The sequence below is a fragment of the Anguilla rostrata genome, chromosome 3 (genome assembly GCF_018555375.3).
Source record: "Anguilla rostrata isolate EN2019 chromosome 3, ASM1855537v3, whole genome shotgun sequence".
In the NCBI taxonomy this organism is placed as follows: domain Eukaryota; kingdom Metazoa; phylum Chordata; class Actinopteri; order Anguilliformes; family Anguillidae; genus Anguilla; species Anguilla rostrata.
The window spans coordinates 30,626,616-30,644,845 of NC_057935.1; the positions used below are offsets into that span (position 1 = coordinate 30,626,616).

General features: G+C 39.0%; 1 protein-coding gene and 1 long non-coding RNA gene across 6 annotated transcripts in view; one reads left to right on the forward strand and one right to left on the reverse strand.

The window, feature by feature from the left end:
- The window catches only part of LOC135251996 (uncharacterized), a 30,242-nt gene extending 28,844 nt beyond the window's left edge, over window positions 1–1,398 (reverse strand). The window contains exon 1 of the long non-coding RNA XR_010329240.1: window positions 903–1,398. This is a non-coding gene — a long non-coding RNA (uncharacterized LOC135251996). The remainder of the gene's footprint in view (window positions 1–902) is intronic.
- ubr3 (ubiquitin protein ligase E3 component n-recognin 3) overlaps window positions 1–18,230 on the forward strand; it is a 412,017-nt gene that overhangs the window by 294,327 nt on the left and 99,460 nt on the right. For all 5 annotated transcript variants that reach the window (XM_064329864.1, XM_064329859.1, XM_064329863.1 and 2 more), the window contains 5 exons: window positions 4,322–4,471; window positions 9,203–9,336; window positions 9,935–10,045; window positions 17,453–17,653; window positions 17,957–18,093. In XM_064329864.1, the coding sequence (XP_064185934.1) occupies window positions 4,322–4,471; window positions 9,203–9,336; window positions 9,935–10,045; window positions 17,453–17,653; window positions 17,957–18,093 (733 nt within the window). The remainder of the gene's footprint in view (window positions 1–4,321; window positions 4,472–9,202; window positions 9,337–9,934; window positions 10,046–17,452; window positions 17,654–17,956; window positions 18,094–18,230) is intronic.

Consider the following 18,230-nt stretch of genomic DNA (forward strand, 5'->3'; position numbering starts at 1 on the left):
GGTGGCTAGTGTAATGTCGTAAAAATTTCTCCTTACTTTGACGATCCTTGGAGCACTTTCAACACAAGCGATGTGTCTTTTTTTGACTCCCCTCCACGCTAATATACGCCTCAAGCTACTTAATTTTTCCGATTAAAATGAAAAAAAAAACGCTAACTTGCACAAGGTTTGTCCCAGAACTAAGTCAGCCAAATTTCAGCAACGGTTAGTGGCTGTTCAGCCCTCCGACTCTCCCTCAATAATGAGGAAATAGAGTGTTACAGTGATGATGTCTTTTTGTAGGCCAACCCAGATGTTTTTTCTGCCATGGGTTCTGTTTTATACCGAAAATGCTGTTTAATTTAAAGTTATAATTTACTGCAACATTATTGTTATTATAACCCAATAAACACACAACATTTCAATATAACGGTTCTTTTGGATTGTGGTGATGAGGCTTGAGAGTAATTGAACACCAAGAGAGTAACTTTAATTGCTCACACTTCACTAAGATGTTTTATTAGCTAATCTTAACATGACTATAGTCGGGCTTATGCTTCTAAGTAAAGGTTACAATGCACACACACTTAAACTAGGTATATTAGTCTAGTATATTAGCTACTATTACAATGCACTTAACTCTATAAATACAATATATGCTTATCCAGTATTATAATACCACACACGCTTAACTCCAGCTTTATTACCATGCACACACTTTAACTCTATATTGTATTATTACGACACACCCACAAAGTTTAACTCTATGACCTAACTCTAGTATATACTTATTAATAAGGCATATAGACTTTGTTGTTTTAGTCTGTCAGAGTTAATGTCCTCTCAGGGGAGCTACCCACTTAAATAGTTATTCGAGAGGTGGTTTTACAGGGAAAGTCAAGAAGTAAGATGATCAGTCCTACCCCACGGACCCCTGTCTCTGAAGGTTGCCTTGATAAAATGTGCAGCTGGCGTTGACTTTCTTTGTTTGCGTCGGGGCTGGCTACCGTCCGCGTCTTGGGCTCGCCTCAGATGGCTACCTTTAGCTTGGCGTTTGCTTTAAGACTAGCTACCTACGGCTTCTAAGTCCACTCGTCGCCAGGGTCGCGTTCTGCAATGCATTGGCTGCCTCCAATCCACACACACGACACTGAGTAATCTACAGCGCCAGTTTTTATACTCTCCTTATCTATCTACGTCACGTCATGTGTCAAATTGTACATTAATTTGCGTCACAGAAAGTTATCACTCACTTAACAGTCTTCTAATACAAGTTAAAAACAACATGTTTATAACAGCAACTATCCTAACACATGTCAAAAATACACACATCAAAATATATATTTAAGCAACTTTTCTAATATACATCAAAAATATGCTCACAATATTTAGCACTCTCCTGGTGCAGATCAAATACATGTTTATAATCTTTGTGGTCTTATTTCACTGAGTTAAGTTGAGCCCTCCATTTTTGCTGAGTCACGGTTGGGGCCCTCTTCAGCCTTCTCTATGCAGGACACACACTAGGCTCTCTCTCTAGTTGCTATAGCAACCCCCCCCTCTCTGCCCTGACTGCAACTTGTTTTCCACAACACAGAAAATATATATTTTGCTCCCTTTAAACTTCTGTAATGTCATAAAATGCCTAAAATACACACAACTTTTAAAAATACTCTCTACTACAGGTTCCCTCATCAACAAGGGTCACATTCTGGCAAACGATACTCAAGTTTCTATACTAGCCTGCCTGCACGCACAACCATTGTAAAACATGTACACTGTTACCATCGACTACACTGTAGCACAAGGATTACCATCAACTACACTGATGGTCAGTCAATCACAGATGCGCAAAGATGTTTCTTTTTTTTTTGACAAATTTGTTTATAAGTGTCCCGTAGAGCTGCTGCTAACCTAGTAAGCTGTCACCATAGGCTTTCACCTGTCACTTAAATGAGCCAACCCACCACCACTGGCTGTGCATTAAGGGTGACCGCAAACTTTAACGCTAGCTAACACTTACCATTCGCAGGTCACTTTAAACAAGTATTAATGAATTCCGTCAATTTTCAGACATGATACATGCTTGTAGATTTTTGTTATTCCATCGGACGTCTTTGATAGTCCAGGCAGTTGGATATCTGTAGGTCCCACTGCTATCAGGCTTTCCATGGACCAGCTTTGCACGCCAAAATAATGTGAAATCATGATGGAAATGCCCACAGTGAAAACTAAGCCTATTTTGCAGCCCCAGAATGTTACAGTTTGGCTATATTGACAGAATAAACTATCATCTTGTACCATATTGTAGGCAGGATGGATATCCAAGGTTAGCCTATGTTGAAATTGCTTTAGTGCCCAACCTTAAATGCAATTTTGACTGACATGCACGCATTGCTGGTAGCCTAACCCAGACATTGCAATAGTTTTAAATCACGACAAAGAGACAGGCATTTGATAGCCAGCAGCTCCAGGCAGATACATTCTGATGGTAAAAATTTGTTTTCTGTACAGGCAAAATGCCATCAATGCTAGATGGAAATGTTCGAGATCATAATACAACCACCATTGCGTGTCAGCTTATAATTTTGAATGATTAAAATGATTCATTATAAACATTAGATTGTGTAACAATGACAGCAATACTCCTGTTTCTTGAAAATATCTTGAAATATTCACCTCCATACAAAATGGAAGGGGCACGGCTTTCTCTCTTTATGGCCTTTGGTTAGACTAACATTAGGCCAAACTAGCTCTAGAAGCATAGCTAAAATTTGTGAGTGCTTCTTGCGGTACTTTTGTTTTTTTACAAACCTTGGCGTAGTATTGTTATTCCAATCACTATTCTGTAATTAGCTGATGGCAGATAGCTAATATTTTCCAGCACTTTATCAATCAAAGACAGAACAATACCTTCCCTAACCCTGTGGATGTGAGGTCTAAGATTGCCACACCATAAAACGTGTTAAATAGGTGCAGAATCACTTTTAAATATTTGCACAGTTTGATTTTTTTCCTGTTTATATATTATTTACGATTGTATCAAACTGCTTTTATAAGATACTTTCGAAGATTTTACTTCCAAAGATCATCTGTAATTTCTTGCTGTAATTTGAGTGGATGTTGCCAGCAAACTTTCTGTAGCATTCAGTCCACCGGAGAAGCGGATTGGTCTCAGTTGTGCCGACTGGTGGAGAGAGCATACGCACCTGGGCTGCGTTTGCTAATCAGCCCAGGTGCTGAAAGGTGTGCTGCTCTCCACAGTTTGGGGCCGAGGCCGGGAGCTAACACCGAGAGCGAGTTTCTTTATTTGAGTTTTGTTTCATTTTGTTTTGTTTCTTTTAATAAGACTGGGAAAAGTGAACCGCACACTGAAAAGTGGGAGGAGCTGACCAGGTGAAAATCTGGCCAGCTACGAGTGGTGAACTGGAAAGTTTCCGCTTAGTTTTGCTTTCTTTTGTCTTTGTTATGTTAGTTTGTAGTTTTAGCTAATTGTTTTTGCCTGGAACCCGTGAGGGGGAAGGGTGAAGATGGCGTTTATTTTATTTTATATTTGTGTGGGTGCACTTTCTCTCTTTCCATGCGACAGACAACGATGTTCCCCAGTACTGCCGCATCTCTCTCCCAGGGAGAATTTTAACAATTCAAATGTTTGTTCCAATTTTAAATATATTCAGATATCAAATATAAATTTGACAACTCCTATGTACACTGTAGAAACCATGATGAGTCATTTTGCTGAATCTCACTGTTCTCCAAATATAATTGTTCTTGCAGCGTCCCCCCTTTTTTAAAGAACTGCAAACGGAACACACCTGTTTGCATTTTCATTGATTGCCCATTTCTGGCAGTACCCTCCATTAATGGGTACATTACCTTCTGTATGTTTTTGTTTTCCAATTTAACAATGGGTGGGGAAAAGGAATTTGGCCAGGTTCATTGTCAATTTAACAAGGAAAATATTTTATCATGCCATTGGACTGATTCTTCCAATGTTGGTTTCTTTTTTGTAATTAAGCAAACTTTAAATGCTTCTGTTTTTATTGTTTATTTGATATTTTAAAAAATGGATATGATGCAATAATATGAAAATGCCAGTGAGCATGTAAAATTAAAATAAATGACTATGACTTTAATTCCTACTCGTTTTTTCTTGGGGGGTGGGGGGGGGCACTTTACTTTGGTCCCAAACAACCAAAAGACAAGTTGATGACAGGTCAAAATTATCTGCAATAATGAGGGTAATACAAGCCTGAGCAGACGCTGCTTCTGAAGTATGTTGAATGCTTGAATTTTAGTCTGTATCATAATGCTGACTGATGTTATGGTTTGTGTTGGACAGAGTCACCCGACACTGATATGGCCATGGATCTGGGTGCCTCAGAGGTGCTGGAGTCAGAAGTGCTCTACGACTGTGTGATATGTGGCCAGAGCGGACCCTCAACTGATGAGCGCCCCACAGGCCTTGTTGTTCTGCTCCAGGCTACTTCAGGTACATTACATTACATTTATTTGGCAGACCCTTTTATCCAACGTGACGTACAATAAGTGCATCCCAAAGGTAATTGGAACAACTACAAAATACAGGTCCAATAAAGTACATGCTCATTTTGTAACATTCATAGCGATTAACACATTACGTTCAGTTCACACATTAAACATTACTCTCTGACCTAACCTATGCTAAGTCAAACTAGGAGGCATGACAAGCAACATCATCAAAATAATGCTACAAAGTACAATATAAGTGCTGGATGGAGGTACATGTAACATGAAAGTGGCACAGGAGGTACATGCGTAGCATGAAAGAGGGGGATTTAAGTGATAAAAATAATCCCAGATGATCCCACATTGGGAGTACCCCGCAGAGTGGTGATAGTTAGTCCAGGTATAGTCTGAAGAGATGAGTCTTGAGACCAGGGTGGAAGATGGGCAATGAGGGAGTGGTTTGTAGAGGTAGAGACACAACCTTTCCCACTGGCCCCTGCTTTTAATTGGTTCATTTGTCATTTGTGTTTGTCCCTGGGCCTGGTTTCATAGCTGGCTGTGAGCATGAATTGAACCAACAGGCTGGATATGACAGGAGAGAGTTCTTTGGCATCAGTCTTTAATTGATAGTGTCATAAGTACATGTGTGACGGGTGCTGGTGAAAAGGTCCGCAAGTCGCAAATCTTGAAATCGTGCTAGGAGGCAAAAAAGGTTTTTTAAATTTTTTTTTACTGTTTTCCTTTTTTTCATATTACGAAAGTTAAAGTGTTGAAGAAGTCACTCAATAGAATAAACAACATTTTTAGGGTCACTAAATACTTATAATTTGTCAGCAAAGTCGGCTTGTTTTAGTGATTCTTACAGCCGGGTTTTGGAGGCGTGATGGGGTGCAGTTTAATTAGCATGTTTGATTTCGTTGGCTATTGTCACTTTGTTTCGGTCAAGCCACCATCCATAAATAAAGCCGTGTGGTAGTAGCCTATGTTTGTTTACTGTGTGAGGTTGCTAAAATGGCGGACGCTCAATCAGTAGGTGAGAGTATAAGCTTTCTAACGATGTATAACATGTCTAATTTTGCTTTTGGAATAGCGTTTTATAGGCTAGCGTAACCGAACATTTTCTTACCATGGCATTCGCTCTATATGGTAGCATTAAAAGACGTTGCACCTAACGAAACGTTTTGATTTTTCGTAATTCCTTGGAAAATACCATTATTGTTGAGGACTTCTGGGCATAGCTAAGCCATATGTTTGCTGATAGACCTATCTGACATCGTTTTCTGGAGCAAAACAGAAGCGGATATAACTGTCATTGATTTACTGTCTCTGTCTCCTTCTACTGAACATAGATACGATTTCATCATTGCTATGTATTACTGCAATGTAATGGTTTTTGTGACGCATACAACAGTGATGAGGAGAGTGTTGAAACATTGCCAAAACGTGGTGGACGGCTGAAAAATGTTTTTATATCGTCCCATTCCCATACAAGAAAACATAGGAGTGTACAGAGTATAGAAATAGGCTACATACAAGAGTTAATTATTACACATTTAGGTACTGTGCAGCATTGTGTGACTATATGTTTGCATTATGTTTAAATTATATCTATGTTTCATCTTAAACCTTCATAAGGGGCTCATATGCTTTACAATGGACAAAAAGCATTATATTCCTTTTTTGGAGAGATTTTGGATTTGTTTCTGGACCCTTAGCTATTTTAGACCAGTGTTAATAATTTAGACATTGTGGGTAGATTTGGAGATGCTGGGTACACTGCTTAGTTTTTGCTTCATAGATCTTTAGTAGTTCTACATATCCACCCTTAGATTTTATGAACTTGTGGTCAAGAAGTTTTTGATCCAGGACATGTATACTTTAACCCGCAATCTCCCAGTATTTCATTGCGAACTAAAAAAGGAGCAAATTCATTTTAGATTTTTTGCCTTGACCATTGCATTTGTGGCACTTTATTTCTTACAAAATTATGAATATAAAGTAATCTAAGCTAGTATTATAAATGGTACAAATGTATTGCTTCATTTAAGACATTTTTCTAGCCTCTGTGGTATTCACATCTGGAGTTTAAATAGGGTAACCCCTAAATGGGCAAGGATTTACAGGTACTCTAGTGGGGGAGTGGTTGGGGTGGAGTTAACTAGCTATTGTTCCCACCCATTATCTCCCTGTGAGAAGTGTGAAAAGTTCAAGATCTTTCAAGGGGATTTTCTCTGCTACTTGATTTTAGGAGTACCAACATTCAAATAAGCATATCTTCTTCAACTATTTTCAGATTTCAATGTATGACACATCATTTGAAAGCTTATATCTGCACTTTCGTAATCTGTATAAAACTGAAAAATGACCTTGCCCTACTTGCGGACCAAAACACCAGCACCTGTCACATTTAATTAGTGGTAAGCACTATTTTAAATTGAGAAGCAAATATAAGAAAACATAGGTCAAAAATACTTTTTCCTAATCTTTTTTTTTAACCCCTTAGCGCACATGCTGTAAATCACAACATATTCACGTATTTCACTACAAATCAACTGTTTTGACTCAAGAAACTTACTGTTGCATCATTTTCAAGTGGAAATTACAAGATTTTCGTCAGTACAGTGGTCTAAAATAGTTAGGGGCCCAGAAATATATCCAAAATCTCTCCAAAAATGAATAAAATGGCTTTTTGTCCATTATAAAGCATATAAATGAGCCCATTATTAAGGTTTAAGATGAAACATTGATATCATATTAAAAAATAATGCAAAAATATTGTCACACAATGCGGTACAGTACCTAAATGTGTAATAATTAACTCTTGTATGTATTTCTATACACTGTGCTCTCGTATGTTTTCTCGTTTGGGAATGGGACGACATTAAAACAATTTTCAACCGTCCACCACGTTTTGGAAATAGTCCAGCTCTTATGTCATCACTGTTGCATGCATCACAAAAACTACTAAACTACCAAGGAACGCTTACATTACAGTGTGAAATATCCTCATTATAAAATACCACTAACCTATTTAATGACACTCAATTTCAAATATAACGTAAATAACCGAAATATTTTGAGCAGTAATACTTACATAGTGATGATGAAATATTATCTGTGTTCAGTAGATAGAGACAGAGACAGAGAATCAATGCTGTCGTTCTCCTCTTCTGACTTACTCCAGAAAACTATGTCAGCTAGGTCTATCAGCAAACATATGGCTTAGCTATGCCCAGAAGTCCTCAATAATAATAGTATTTTCCGAGAAATTACGAAAAATCGTTGACAACGTTTCGTCAGGTGCAGCGTCTTTTACTGCTACCACAGAGTGAATGCGTAAGTGAATGCGATGATAAGAAAACCTTCGGTTACGCTGACCTATAAAACGCTATTCCAAAGCAAAATTAGACATGTTATACATTGTTAGAAAGCTTATACTCTCACCTACTGAATAAATTAATAGTAAATCAAGCCAGACTGTACTAAAAAGTGCGACAACACCGTAAACAACACGTGTGGTATTACGCATAGCTATTTTGGAAGGTACCCAGGCATCACAAATGTGCGTATATTTCACAAACGGATTGTCCGAGACAACATATGACTACTCCGTCTCAAAAGGGACATCGCTACGCATACAACCAATGGTAAGTTTGTATATTTATTCAATATTTAGACCCACATATTGACTGTAGAATGACATGGTATCATTTTAGAAAACTTTGCCTCGTTTATTTTGTTATTCAATGAGCAGCCTTTTCACTGCTGTATTGGCGTATCTTAGGGCTATTGTCAGGTTTATCTTGTTGCTATGACGGAATACTATTTTTGAGTGGTGAAAGAATATTTGTATAAATGCTCAGATCGACATTATTGTCCATTATGTCATGGATGGGGGGTGTAGTTGCAGATGAGACTGCAAGTGCTTGTTAAATGAACGACCAGAGCAACAATGGTGGCGCTGCGAACTCCGTATTTGGCATAGTTGTCCTGTATCGTCTACTGATGAAACTAAAACAAAGCATTTCTGTTTTTAACTTATACTTTGGTTGCAGTAGCACTGAATGTCTGAGATCAGCAATCTCGGCACGCCGGCGAGAGGTTAATGATTTTGATCTGTACACACTATTGAGAATAGGAAATATGCTACACAATATGTATTGTCATTCAAAATTTATTTAGCACTTTTTTCCTGCAAAAGGCAGATTTACCCTCTCTGCATTAACTGCTATTTTTATGCCTCCGCGACGGCACAGCCGTGGCCGGAGGTGTTATGTTTTCGGTTGTCCATCTGTCCTTCCGTCCGTCCCGATTCTTGTGAACGCGATATCTCAGGAACGCCTTGAGGGAATTGCTTCACATTTGGCACAAACGTCCACTTGGACTCAAGAATGAACTGATTAGATTTTGGTGGTCAAAGGTCAAGGTCACTGTGACCTCACAAAACATGCTTTTGCCTTGGTTGGCGGAGGTATACAACCGCGAGGCGGTATTTCTAGTTATATGAGGGAAACTTGTTGTCATTTTGATTTGTCTACAGTCACCCTTTCTGATGTGAGAAAGGAGAGAACATATGGGTAATGAGGGTTAAACCTTATGTATATTCACCACAAAGCAGGTGTACACATTATTTTATGTAGATTTTATGCTAAGCCATAAATAGTATAGTTGAAGATCACATTACCATATGTCTGTCAGATCCTGAAATTTTTCCACACTCATCATTTGTTTTCAGTATTGGGGCACAGATGCAAGAATAACCAGGCCAAGAAGCTGCCAACCAGTGACGAGGACCACATCTATCCGGCAGACACATGTGGGGCAGCCCATGATGTCAGGCTTGCCCTCCTACAGCGCTTCTTCAAGGACGTAGGTGTCAGGCTGCATCCCCCCATCTCCTTACACATCTAATTTTGTCCCTGACTGAATCACTTTTGCCACACTCCTTTTTTCCAAACATTTAGTCCAGTTGTTACATTTGTACCTCTCATTCTTGCATGCTGCTGCCCTGCCCTCCTTCAGCTTCCATGATCATACTCAGGCACACCAAAGCATTCTGTCACAGGAATACTGAAAACAGTGGCTAGCTAGCTATCTAATTTGCAAGATTTCACTCATTATTCCCCAGAAAGGCTTGTGTCATTACCACCATGAGAACTTGTCTGGTGTGTGTCCACAGTTTTGATACCAACACATCTTACTGTAAATTCTACTTAGTGTTGCTGAACATATTAATTTACATTCCAAATTGGACATGATTTTTCATTTTCTAATCAAATAATCTCTGAGACTAGTAATAATAATAATGTGATTATATAGGATTCCACTAGAACTCCCTAAGCATGAAAATAGACCGTGTGGTTTGTGATGCAGAATACTTGACCCATCTGTGCTCCTGTTTGTATTTTTATTTCTGCAGTGCTGAATACATTCTTACTTATGATCTGTTTGCTCTTGTGTTTTTCAGAGCTCCTGCCTGCAGTCAGTATCTATTGGGTGGGATGGAGGAGTATATGTTCAAACCTGTGGCCATACACTGCACATAGACTGCCACAAGTCTTACATGGAGTCTCTGCGGGTAAGGAAGAACTAAGATCAGTTGATCCATGATACAATTTCATGATACAAACATTTTTTTTTTGGCAGTCTGAAATGAGATAAAGTGAAATGACCCTTAATTAACTCTGACTGGCTGCCCCAGGCTCTGAAATCAGCCACTAAATTTCACCGTGCCTGAATCTTAACAACCAATCAGAACAGTTGTCTGCCCTACCAGGCTGTCTGTCAGGACTTGTGTGCGTTCACACAGTGTTGTCACAGCAGACAGGGCAGGCAGCAGAGCAGAGCAGAGGTAACGTTACTGCAGAGATAGCAAGTCCTAAAGCTAGACTTCCAAAGGCACAAAACTCTGTACTACCTTGTCATCTTACGTTTAAAAGCTTCAAAACTATATTTTACACTGAATTTGACACTGAGACATACAGATCCTGCAAGAGTAAATTATGATTAGCTTGTAGCTGCGAAAGTAGGTGATTGTGTGACTGGTAACAAAATAAGCAGGCTAAAGTTAGTGTCTAAATGATGTTATCTTACATATAAAACCTTAACCCTCTGGGGTCTGAGGGTAAAATGAGGCACACTGGTGATTGTGCCATGCTCTGACATTTGTGTAAATTTCATCACCTTTATATGCAGTGATTCCAAAGTGTTTCATATCTCTGTTTTCAGCACAAACTCACCAAAATAATATGGCAGCAGTAAGTAGGTCATAATCATATGTGGATTGCAAATTGCTCTAAAAACACACAAACTGCAAACAGTAGTTTTGAACATGCACAGGAATGTTGTAATAAAACACACCAAAAAACTAAGATTTTTGGTCACTGAAATATGTTCATCAAGGTCTTGGGTATCAAAAGATGACAAAATATTTTAGCAAATCCAATGAGAAATATAAAATAAATTGCTAAAAGTTAGTGTTGTGACTACTATTTTTCAACACCAGTTGAGAATGGGAGGGCAAATGGCCTTTCTGTAATGAATATGCATTGGGTAGGAGGACCTGCCAGCTAAGTAGGCTATTCACACCTGGCCGCATGTCTCCCCACCACTAAGACAAAGACTCAGTGAGCCATTTGAGCCATAGAAGACAGAAACAAAGACATCTTTTGATTTTAGAACATTTATTGAAGCAAACTATACGCATGGAAGATGAGATGAGACTGGTGTACTCTTGCAATGCTTGCGTGGCCTCTTAGCTAGTGGTGAACTAGGCCGTGTTTCCTGATCAGCATCTCTGTAAATATGATAAAAACAAAATTGTTAGGAAATGTGACATCAAATCAAACTTTATTTGTATAGCACATTTCCTTCAACAGGTGAAAATTAAATGTGCTTTACAAAAAAGGGGCAAACCACTAACTAATGAAAACAAAACTTAGAAAATGTGACATGGTTACATCATATACAAACAAAGAACCAAACAAACACAACCAGACGCAGAGAGGTAGCCTATAATTTTGAGAAGCAATGGTTAGAATCGTCCGTAGTGTGGGAATTTACAAGCGCGCATATTAGTGAATATTCCTACAAACACACAGAGAATGTAATACAGCACACATTTACAAATAATGCAAGCTATCAACGAAACAACATTAGCTAAACTAAATAAACATTGATATTCCAGCTCAACTACACACAACTCATCAATAACAATGCCTCAATCTGAAGTAGGCTAGGTCTGTTTAGCTAAGTGGTTATTATATTGCTATTTCCCGAATTTACTTACAGTATGCTAACATCGATTGTGCGAGGACATCAGTTTTAGAATCCTGGCCACGCCACTACATGCCAGGCATGAGCTATTTATTACCAATATGATCTAAAAAATACAGTCTACCTGCTAATTCTAACACACAACCAGACGCAGAGAGCCTAGCCTATAATTCTGAGATGCAATAGAATCGTTCGTAGTGTGGGAATTTACAAACGCGCATATTGCTGGATATTCCTACAAACAGAGACACGTTGCAATACAGTACACATATTTACCAATATGATCATAAGAAATATACTTACTCATGAAGTTGATCCTCAGATGGATTAGTTCGCTGTTCGAAATGACACCGCTCTTCATCAATGTCGGCTTCCGGACGGACCATTTCCGAAATTAAATGAAATGTTTACCTCAAAAGAAGTGAATTAGGCTACACTTTGACATTCTATCCTGCTTTCGCAGACTTGGCATTTCTCACATGGATCTCGCATCGCCCCTCCCCTACTCTCCTTCTATGGAGAGTAGTTATAATGTCGTTAACATGTGAATGCGATTTGGGTGGACTTCCTGCTGAGCGAAATTCACATAGTAATGAGTAAGGATTAACGAAGCATATATGGTTTAATTAATCAAATTTAGAACTTTTAAAACAATTCATATTATTTGTCAGTGAGCGCATTGGAAAGTCGCGATTCTAAGGTTTCTGTCAATGTTTTTATTGCGTCTGTATGATAACAACTAGAAACAAATGGAAACGAAAGTTCATTTAATCTTGCCGAGCTCCGCCGGCGGAGCTCCCGACCCCAGAGGGTTAAATACTATATTTTTACACCAATACAGTATTGGAGTAAAATAGCCAATATATTGTTCTGCTAAAAATAAACATGAAAACAGCCAAAAATGAATTACTTTTTGACAAACATTGATTTCCAACGGATTATGAAAGAACAGGGGCGGCGTGGTGGTGCACTGTCGCCTTACAGCAAGAGGGTCGTGGGTTCGAATCTCGGCTTGGGGCTTTTCTGTGTGGAGTTTGCATGTTCTCCGCGTGTCTGCATGGGTTTCCTCCGGGTACTCCAGTTTCCTCCCTCAGTCCAAAGACATGCAGGTAGGCCAATTGGAGACCCTAAATTGGAGTGGGTGAGAAAAGCAGGAATCATGAAGTCTAGCTAGGATATATATTATGAACATGTACATATTACTGCTTGTTTTCTCATATTTTTGATATTGTAATATTTGCATTGGTCATAAGGAACAACTGTTAGCCTTTGCTAATAATTAGGGCTGTCAATCGATTAAAATATTTAATCGCGATTAATCGCACATTTTTTATCTGTTCAAAATGTACCTTAAAGGGATATTTTTCAAGTGTTTAATACTCTTACCAACATGGGAGTGGACAAATATGCTTGCTTTATGCAAATGTATGTTTATTTATTATTGGAAATCAATTAACAAGACAATTAAAAATATTGTCCAGAAACCCTCAATGGTACTGCATTTAGCATAACAAAATAAGCTCAAATCATAACATGGCAAACTGAAACCCAACAGGCAACAACAGATGGGCATATTGACCTGCTAAATTTTACATTACTTAGTAATATGAGTACTCACACAATGTAGTGTGTCCAACTTTACGCTTATAAAGGTTCACTAAAACATCCCGTTTTTTTAAGCATTAACACAAAACGATGGACCTCAATGCATCGCAACAACAGCTAAATTTTCCATTACTCAAAGATCATTCCCTGGATCGCTCGCACTTCTAAAGCAAATCACACAACGTAATTGTGTCCAGCCTCGCATGGGGAAAGGCTCACAAAAACACCCCCTTCTACTATGTGGGCTCAAAACAGGATGATACAAAATAAAACAAACAATAAATAAAGTGAGCAGGAAACAGTGGAATGGGAGTATAATACAGAACTAGGACTTGAACTAGGATATTGCAGTTAGGCTATACTTCCATTTCTTTAGATACAACAGTTAGGCTATACTTCTATTTCTTTGCACTGAGCCAGTTGCTTAAACAGACAAGCCTGTTTACATTTTCGGACGACAGGGCAGCTCCCTTCTTCTGAGCAATATGCCCAGACAATGAAAAACTGCATTCATGCTGTTTTACTCCGGAAAACATGGATTCCCACAGAAAACGCTCCTTTATTTTATTGTTAAGGGGTATATTAAATGAGTAAATAGAGTGAAACCCCGAAACTAGTTTGGCTGCAGTAGTACTGAAATGTAAATATGGTATCACTGTCAGGTGTTTCGTTATATCATTAACAGAATTTATTTCTGAGCAGAATAATGTTTTCTAGCTAAGCTGGCTAGCGAAAAAAGTTGCTGATGGATATCGTTACTTTTAAATTTCACATATTGCTATAATGAATGGTAAACATAAACGATACTAATGCATATCGCATAATCACACACCCAAATGAAAATGCATGAAAAGCCTAAATACACCATTTTTCTTTCTTACCACAAACTACAAATGCCTCCATTTGTCTTAATGTGACGTCACCAATCTGGAAGTCGGAAAAGTCGGAGCTCAGAAATGATGCTCAAATTTCCGACCTATAATTCCGAGTTCTACGACCGTTCAGTTGCTTTTTTCACAAGTCGGACCTCGTTTTTCACTAGTTCCTAGTTGTCTTGAACGCAGCGTGTGCAACGTGCATTAATGTGCATTAAAAAAATTAGTGGCGTTAAAACGAATTTGCGTTAACGCGTTATTATCGCGTTAACTTTGACAGCCCTGCTAATAATGCATATCACATTTGTATTGGGGGCTAACTGGAATGGAAATGGCATGGACAATACTCATCCTAATTTACTGTGTGCTGATATGTGCTAGATGAATGTAAAATTTCCCTTGGAGTGATCATAATAGTATGTCATCCTATCCCCATGCAACAAAAAGATTATATACTGTAGAGCACAGGAAAATGTGTTACAAATTAAAGGAAAAACCTGAATAAATGAGTGGAGAAACATAATGAATGAAGATGCTTCCATACAAGTGTACTGCATGATACAATTATGCTATTAATGTCCTATCTTGCTCTGTGGCATGTATAAAAATGCTGAGCAGACTCAGTTGACCTCAGTTTTGGATCAAGATGGCAATAGGAAAAGACCTATGTGACTTTGAAAAAGAGTTCATTATTGGGGCATGGATGGCAGGAACTTCAGTCACAAAGACTGCTCGACTGGCTAGTGTTTGAATAGGAACAGTGACTAAAGTGACATCTGCATTTAGATCTATGGGAAAGACATCAGCAAATAGGGTTTGGAAAATGTGGTCAAAAGCACACATTATATGACAGTGATGTTTGTGCATTAGTGCGATGTGTAAGGAAAAACAGAAGAGCAACTCAGGTGACTGAGAGTATCAATAGAGGACGTAATCTGCAAGAACAGTCTGTGAACATCTACATAGATGGCAATATTATAGTAGGGTTGCTGTGCATAAACCCCTCATTATAAAGATGAATGCACATTTCAGAGTTTGGTGGTGCAAAAAACATAGGCACAGGTCTACAGAGATGTGGGAAAAATTGATATTGTTAGATGAGCCATCCGTCACCATATTCTCGAGTGGTGAATGCATGTGTGGCGAGTGCATGTGTGGCGTACACCAAGAGCACAGTACAGGCCTGAATGCTTGGCCCCTACAGTGATGGCGTCTGGTGGCGCTGTTTTGCTGTGGGGGGCATTTTCCTGGCATGGTTTGGGTCCATTTGTCCCCTTAGAGGGAAGGGTCATTGGACCTTGACCACATGAAGGCTGGTTTCGATCGGTGACGCCACCGCTCATTCAGTATGGCTGCCTTCATGTGGTTGACCATGTACAGTCAGGGGCATATGCCATACTTTGCGGTTTCAAGTTCAGGTTGACGTTACAAGATGTAAGTAGTCCATTACCTCATGATTTATCAGTAAACAATGGACTATTTTTCAGCATATGTTTACTTTGACATTTCAATGTGAAATTAAGATATTACACACTGTTGATGCATCTCCAAGCGAGGAGACGATTCACTTCATATCAACTTGCGAGCCCCGTATCCAATGTCACTTTGAAGTTGGGTGTCACCTCCCTCATCGTCGAGAACAACAGAGACCATATAAAGGTGATATTACTCCTCCAAAGTGTTGCCCTTGGGCTGGCATTAGAGGGCTAGTGATCTGATTAAAATGCATGCGTCATGGTTTGAGTGTGGTGTTAAATTTCTTATGGTGATTTGTAGTGCAAAAATTCAGTTTGGAACCCAAAATAAACATATTAACACCATTAGAGGACCCTACGGTCGGGGGCATATGCCACGCTCTGCGGTGGCCTTGTTTACAATATGAAGTTTTGTTGGCAATTTTCAGTGAAACTCCAAAGCTTTAACTTTTCATAGTAATCTATGAAAAATCTTTTCTTTTTTTCAGGGACCTTCCAAATAATGTTAAGACATGTCCAGCAGGGAGCGCACCCACATATATTTAATAATGTGCCCATGAAGCAGGAAACAATATAGGGAGGTCTTTTTTTTTTTTCATTAAAAAATTTTTTTTTTATTGAAATGAAAAAAAGGAAGTGCATTTGTGTAAACTCAGACCATGAATTGAATGAAAGAGATAAATATAACCTGTGTCAATCTTCACAGTTATGTGCAGGCCTCTAAACTGTCAGATTTTATGTAGGCCTATTACTTCACGCAGCATATGGTATAAATTAGAAATATATTTTAAAAAATAGGCCTAAAGCTGAGTGTAGGATACAATAACTATGCTGCAATAGAGGTGAGTAAATAAATAAACAAGCTAGACTAAGAAAAGATGCAAAAGAAAACAAAGCAATAAAATTGATGTGTTTGTGTTACAGAATTTTACTGAGCTTCTAAGAAAGCAGGCTTTATAGCAGATTGAAAGTTGCATCTTGATATATGTATAAAAATGAAAGCTGCAGCCTGCTAGCACTGGCTTGCATAGGTTGCACACCACCAAGCTATATCCTAGAATCAGAATACAAGTGACTGATAGTACCCCTGAAAGCTCACAATGAGACATAGGTATTTGGTGAGAAATAGAAAGTTGCAAGTTAAAAATGCAAGCCTTGGTATTTATCAAGAGGACTCAGAAGGGATCTTGGATGCCTCTCGTGCAGCTACTTTAAGATCGCATTCCTTTCAGCATAGTACACATTCAGCTAAAATATGCAATATGTTTCTCCAGCAATGAAAATTAGTCTGCAGTAGTTGGACAGTGGTTGTATCTGGAAAAAACAGGCTTTGGATAACAATGTGGAGAATGTACAGATGAGTCACATGGAAGGCTGGTTGTACATGCTTCTGTTGGTTATATGTGTGATAAACTGCCTAACACTTCAATGCTCAATCAATATAGTAAAAAAAAAAAACTTTGTTGGCAAACAACCATTTATTAGTAACTAATTACTGTTTTTTCTTTATTTGTGGGGAAAAAAAGATTTTGTTTTGGGGGGTAAAAAAATGAACTAAATCTGAATATAGGGTCCATATCCCAATCCAAAAAACTAAGCTTCAGAGCTCTGAAGCATTGATCTCAGCCCGACCTATCGTTATTTGTTATTTTATTCTTTTCAGTTACCCACAGCAGCGTTTAAAGGGGTCAAAAGTTATCTTGTGGTCCATCTGTGCATATATTCATGTATTCACATATGTGTACTCTTTCTCAGAATGATCAGGTGCTCCAGGGTTTCTCAGTGGACAAGGGGGAATTCACCTGCCCCTTGTGTAGGCAGTTCGCCAACAGTGTGCTGCCCTGTCACCCCGGTCATGGGACAGAGACTGGCACTTGGCATGCCCACAGCACCAAGAATATGGCAGTACTGGTCAAGGAAGTGGAGGACCTGCAGGACCAGCCGGGGGCCTTTCCAGTATGTATCCTTTAACTACAGAGAGGCTTTGACTGTCGTATTTCATATGCCTCCCAGATGATGTGTTTGAAGCCTCGAAACTGGACCCTAAAAGACCTTTAATTAAAATGCAATTGAAATCATCACTCAAACCACACTACCACACTTTTGTCTCCTGCCAGTCTTGTGCTGTCTCATAGTTGCCACAGTAATAACTAAATCATAGGGCAGACTCTCATTGTTATCACAATCTCCACCCTCGTGTAGTCTTATGCCTCAGATTAAAAATGGAATTCTCCCTCACTAGAACAATCTGTTTTTCAGACTGAATCCAACCTGAGCAAAGAGATGGAGTCCGTGATCAAGGACATAAAAAACACTACCCAAAAGAAGTACATGGACTATGGCAAGAACCCAGGCTCACCTGACAATGACTTTCTCTTCATGTACTCTGTGGCCAGGTGAGAGAAGCTGCCACAGCACTACAGCCATGTTTATACAATAGCAACCCCCCCCCCCCCCAACCCCCCAACCCCCCAACCCCATGCTGACAAGGTTACTGTTATGTGTAGGATTTGTGTGTGGGGGGGGGGGGGGG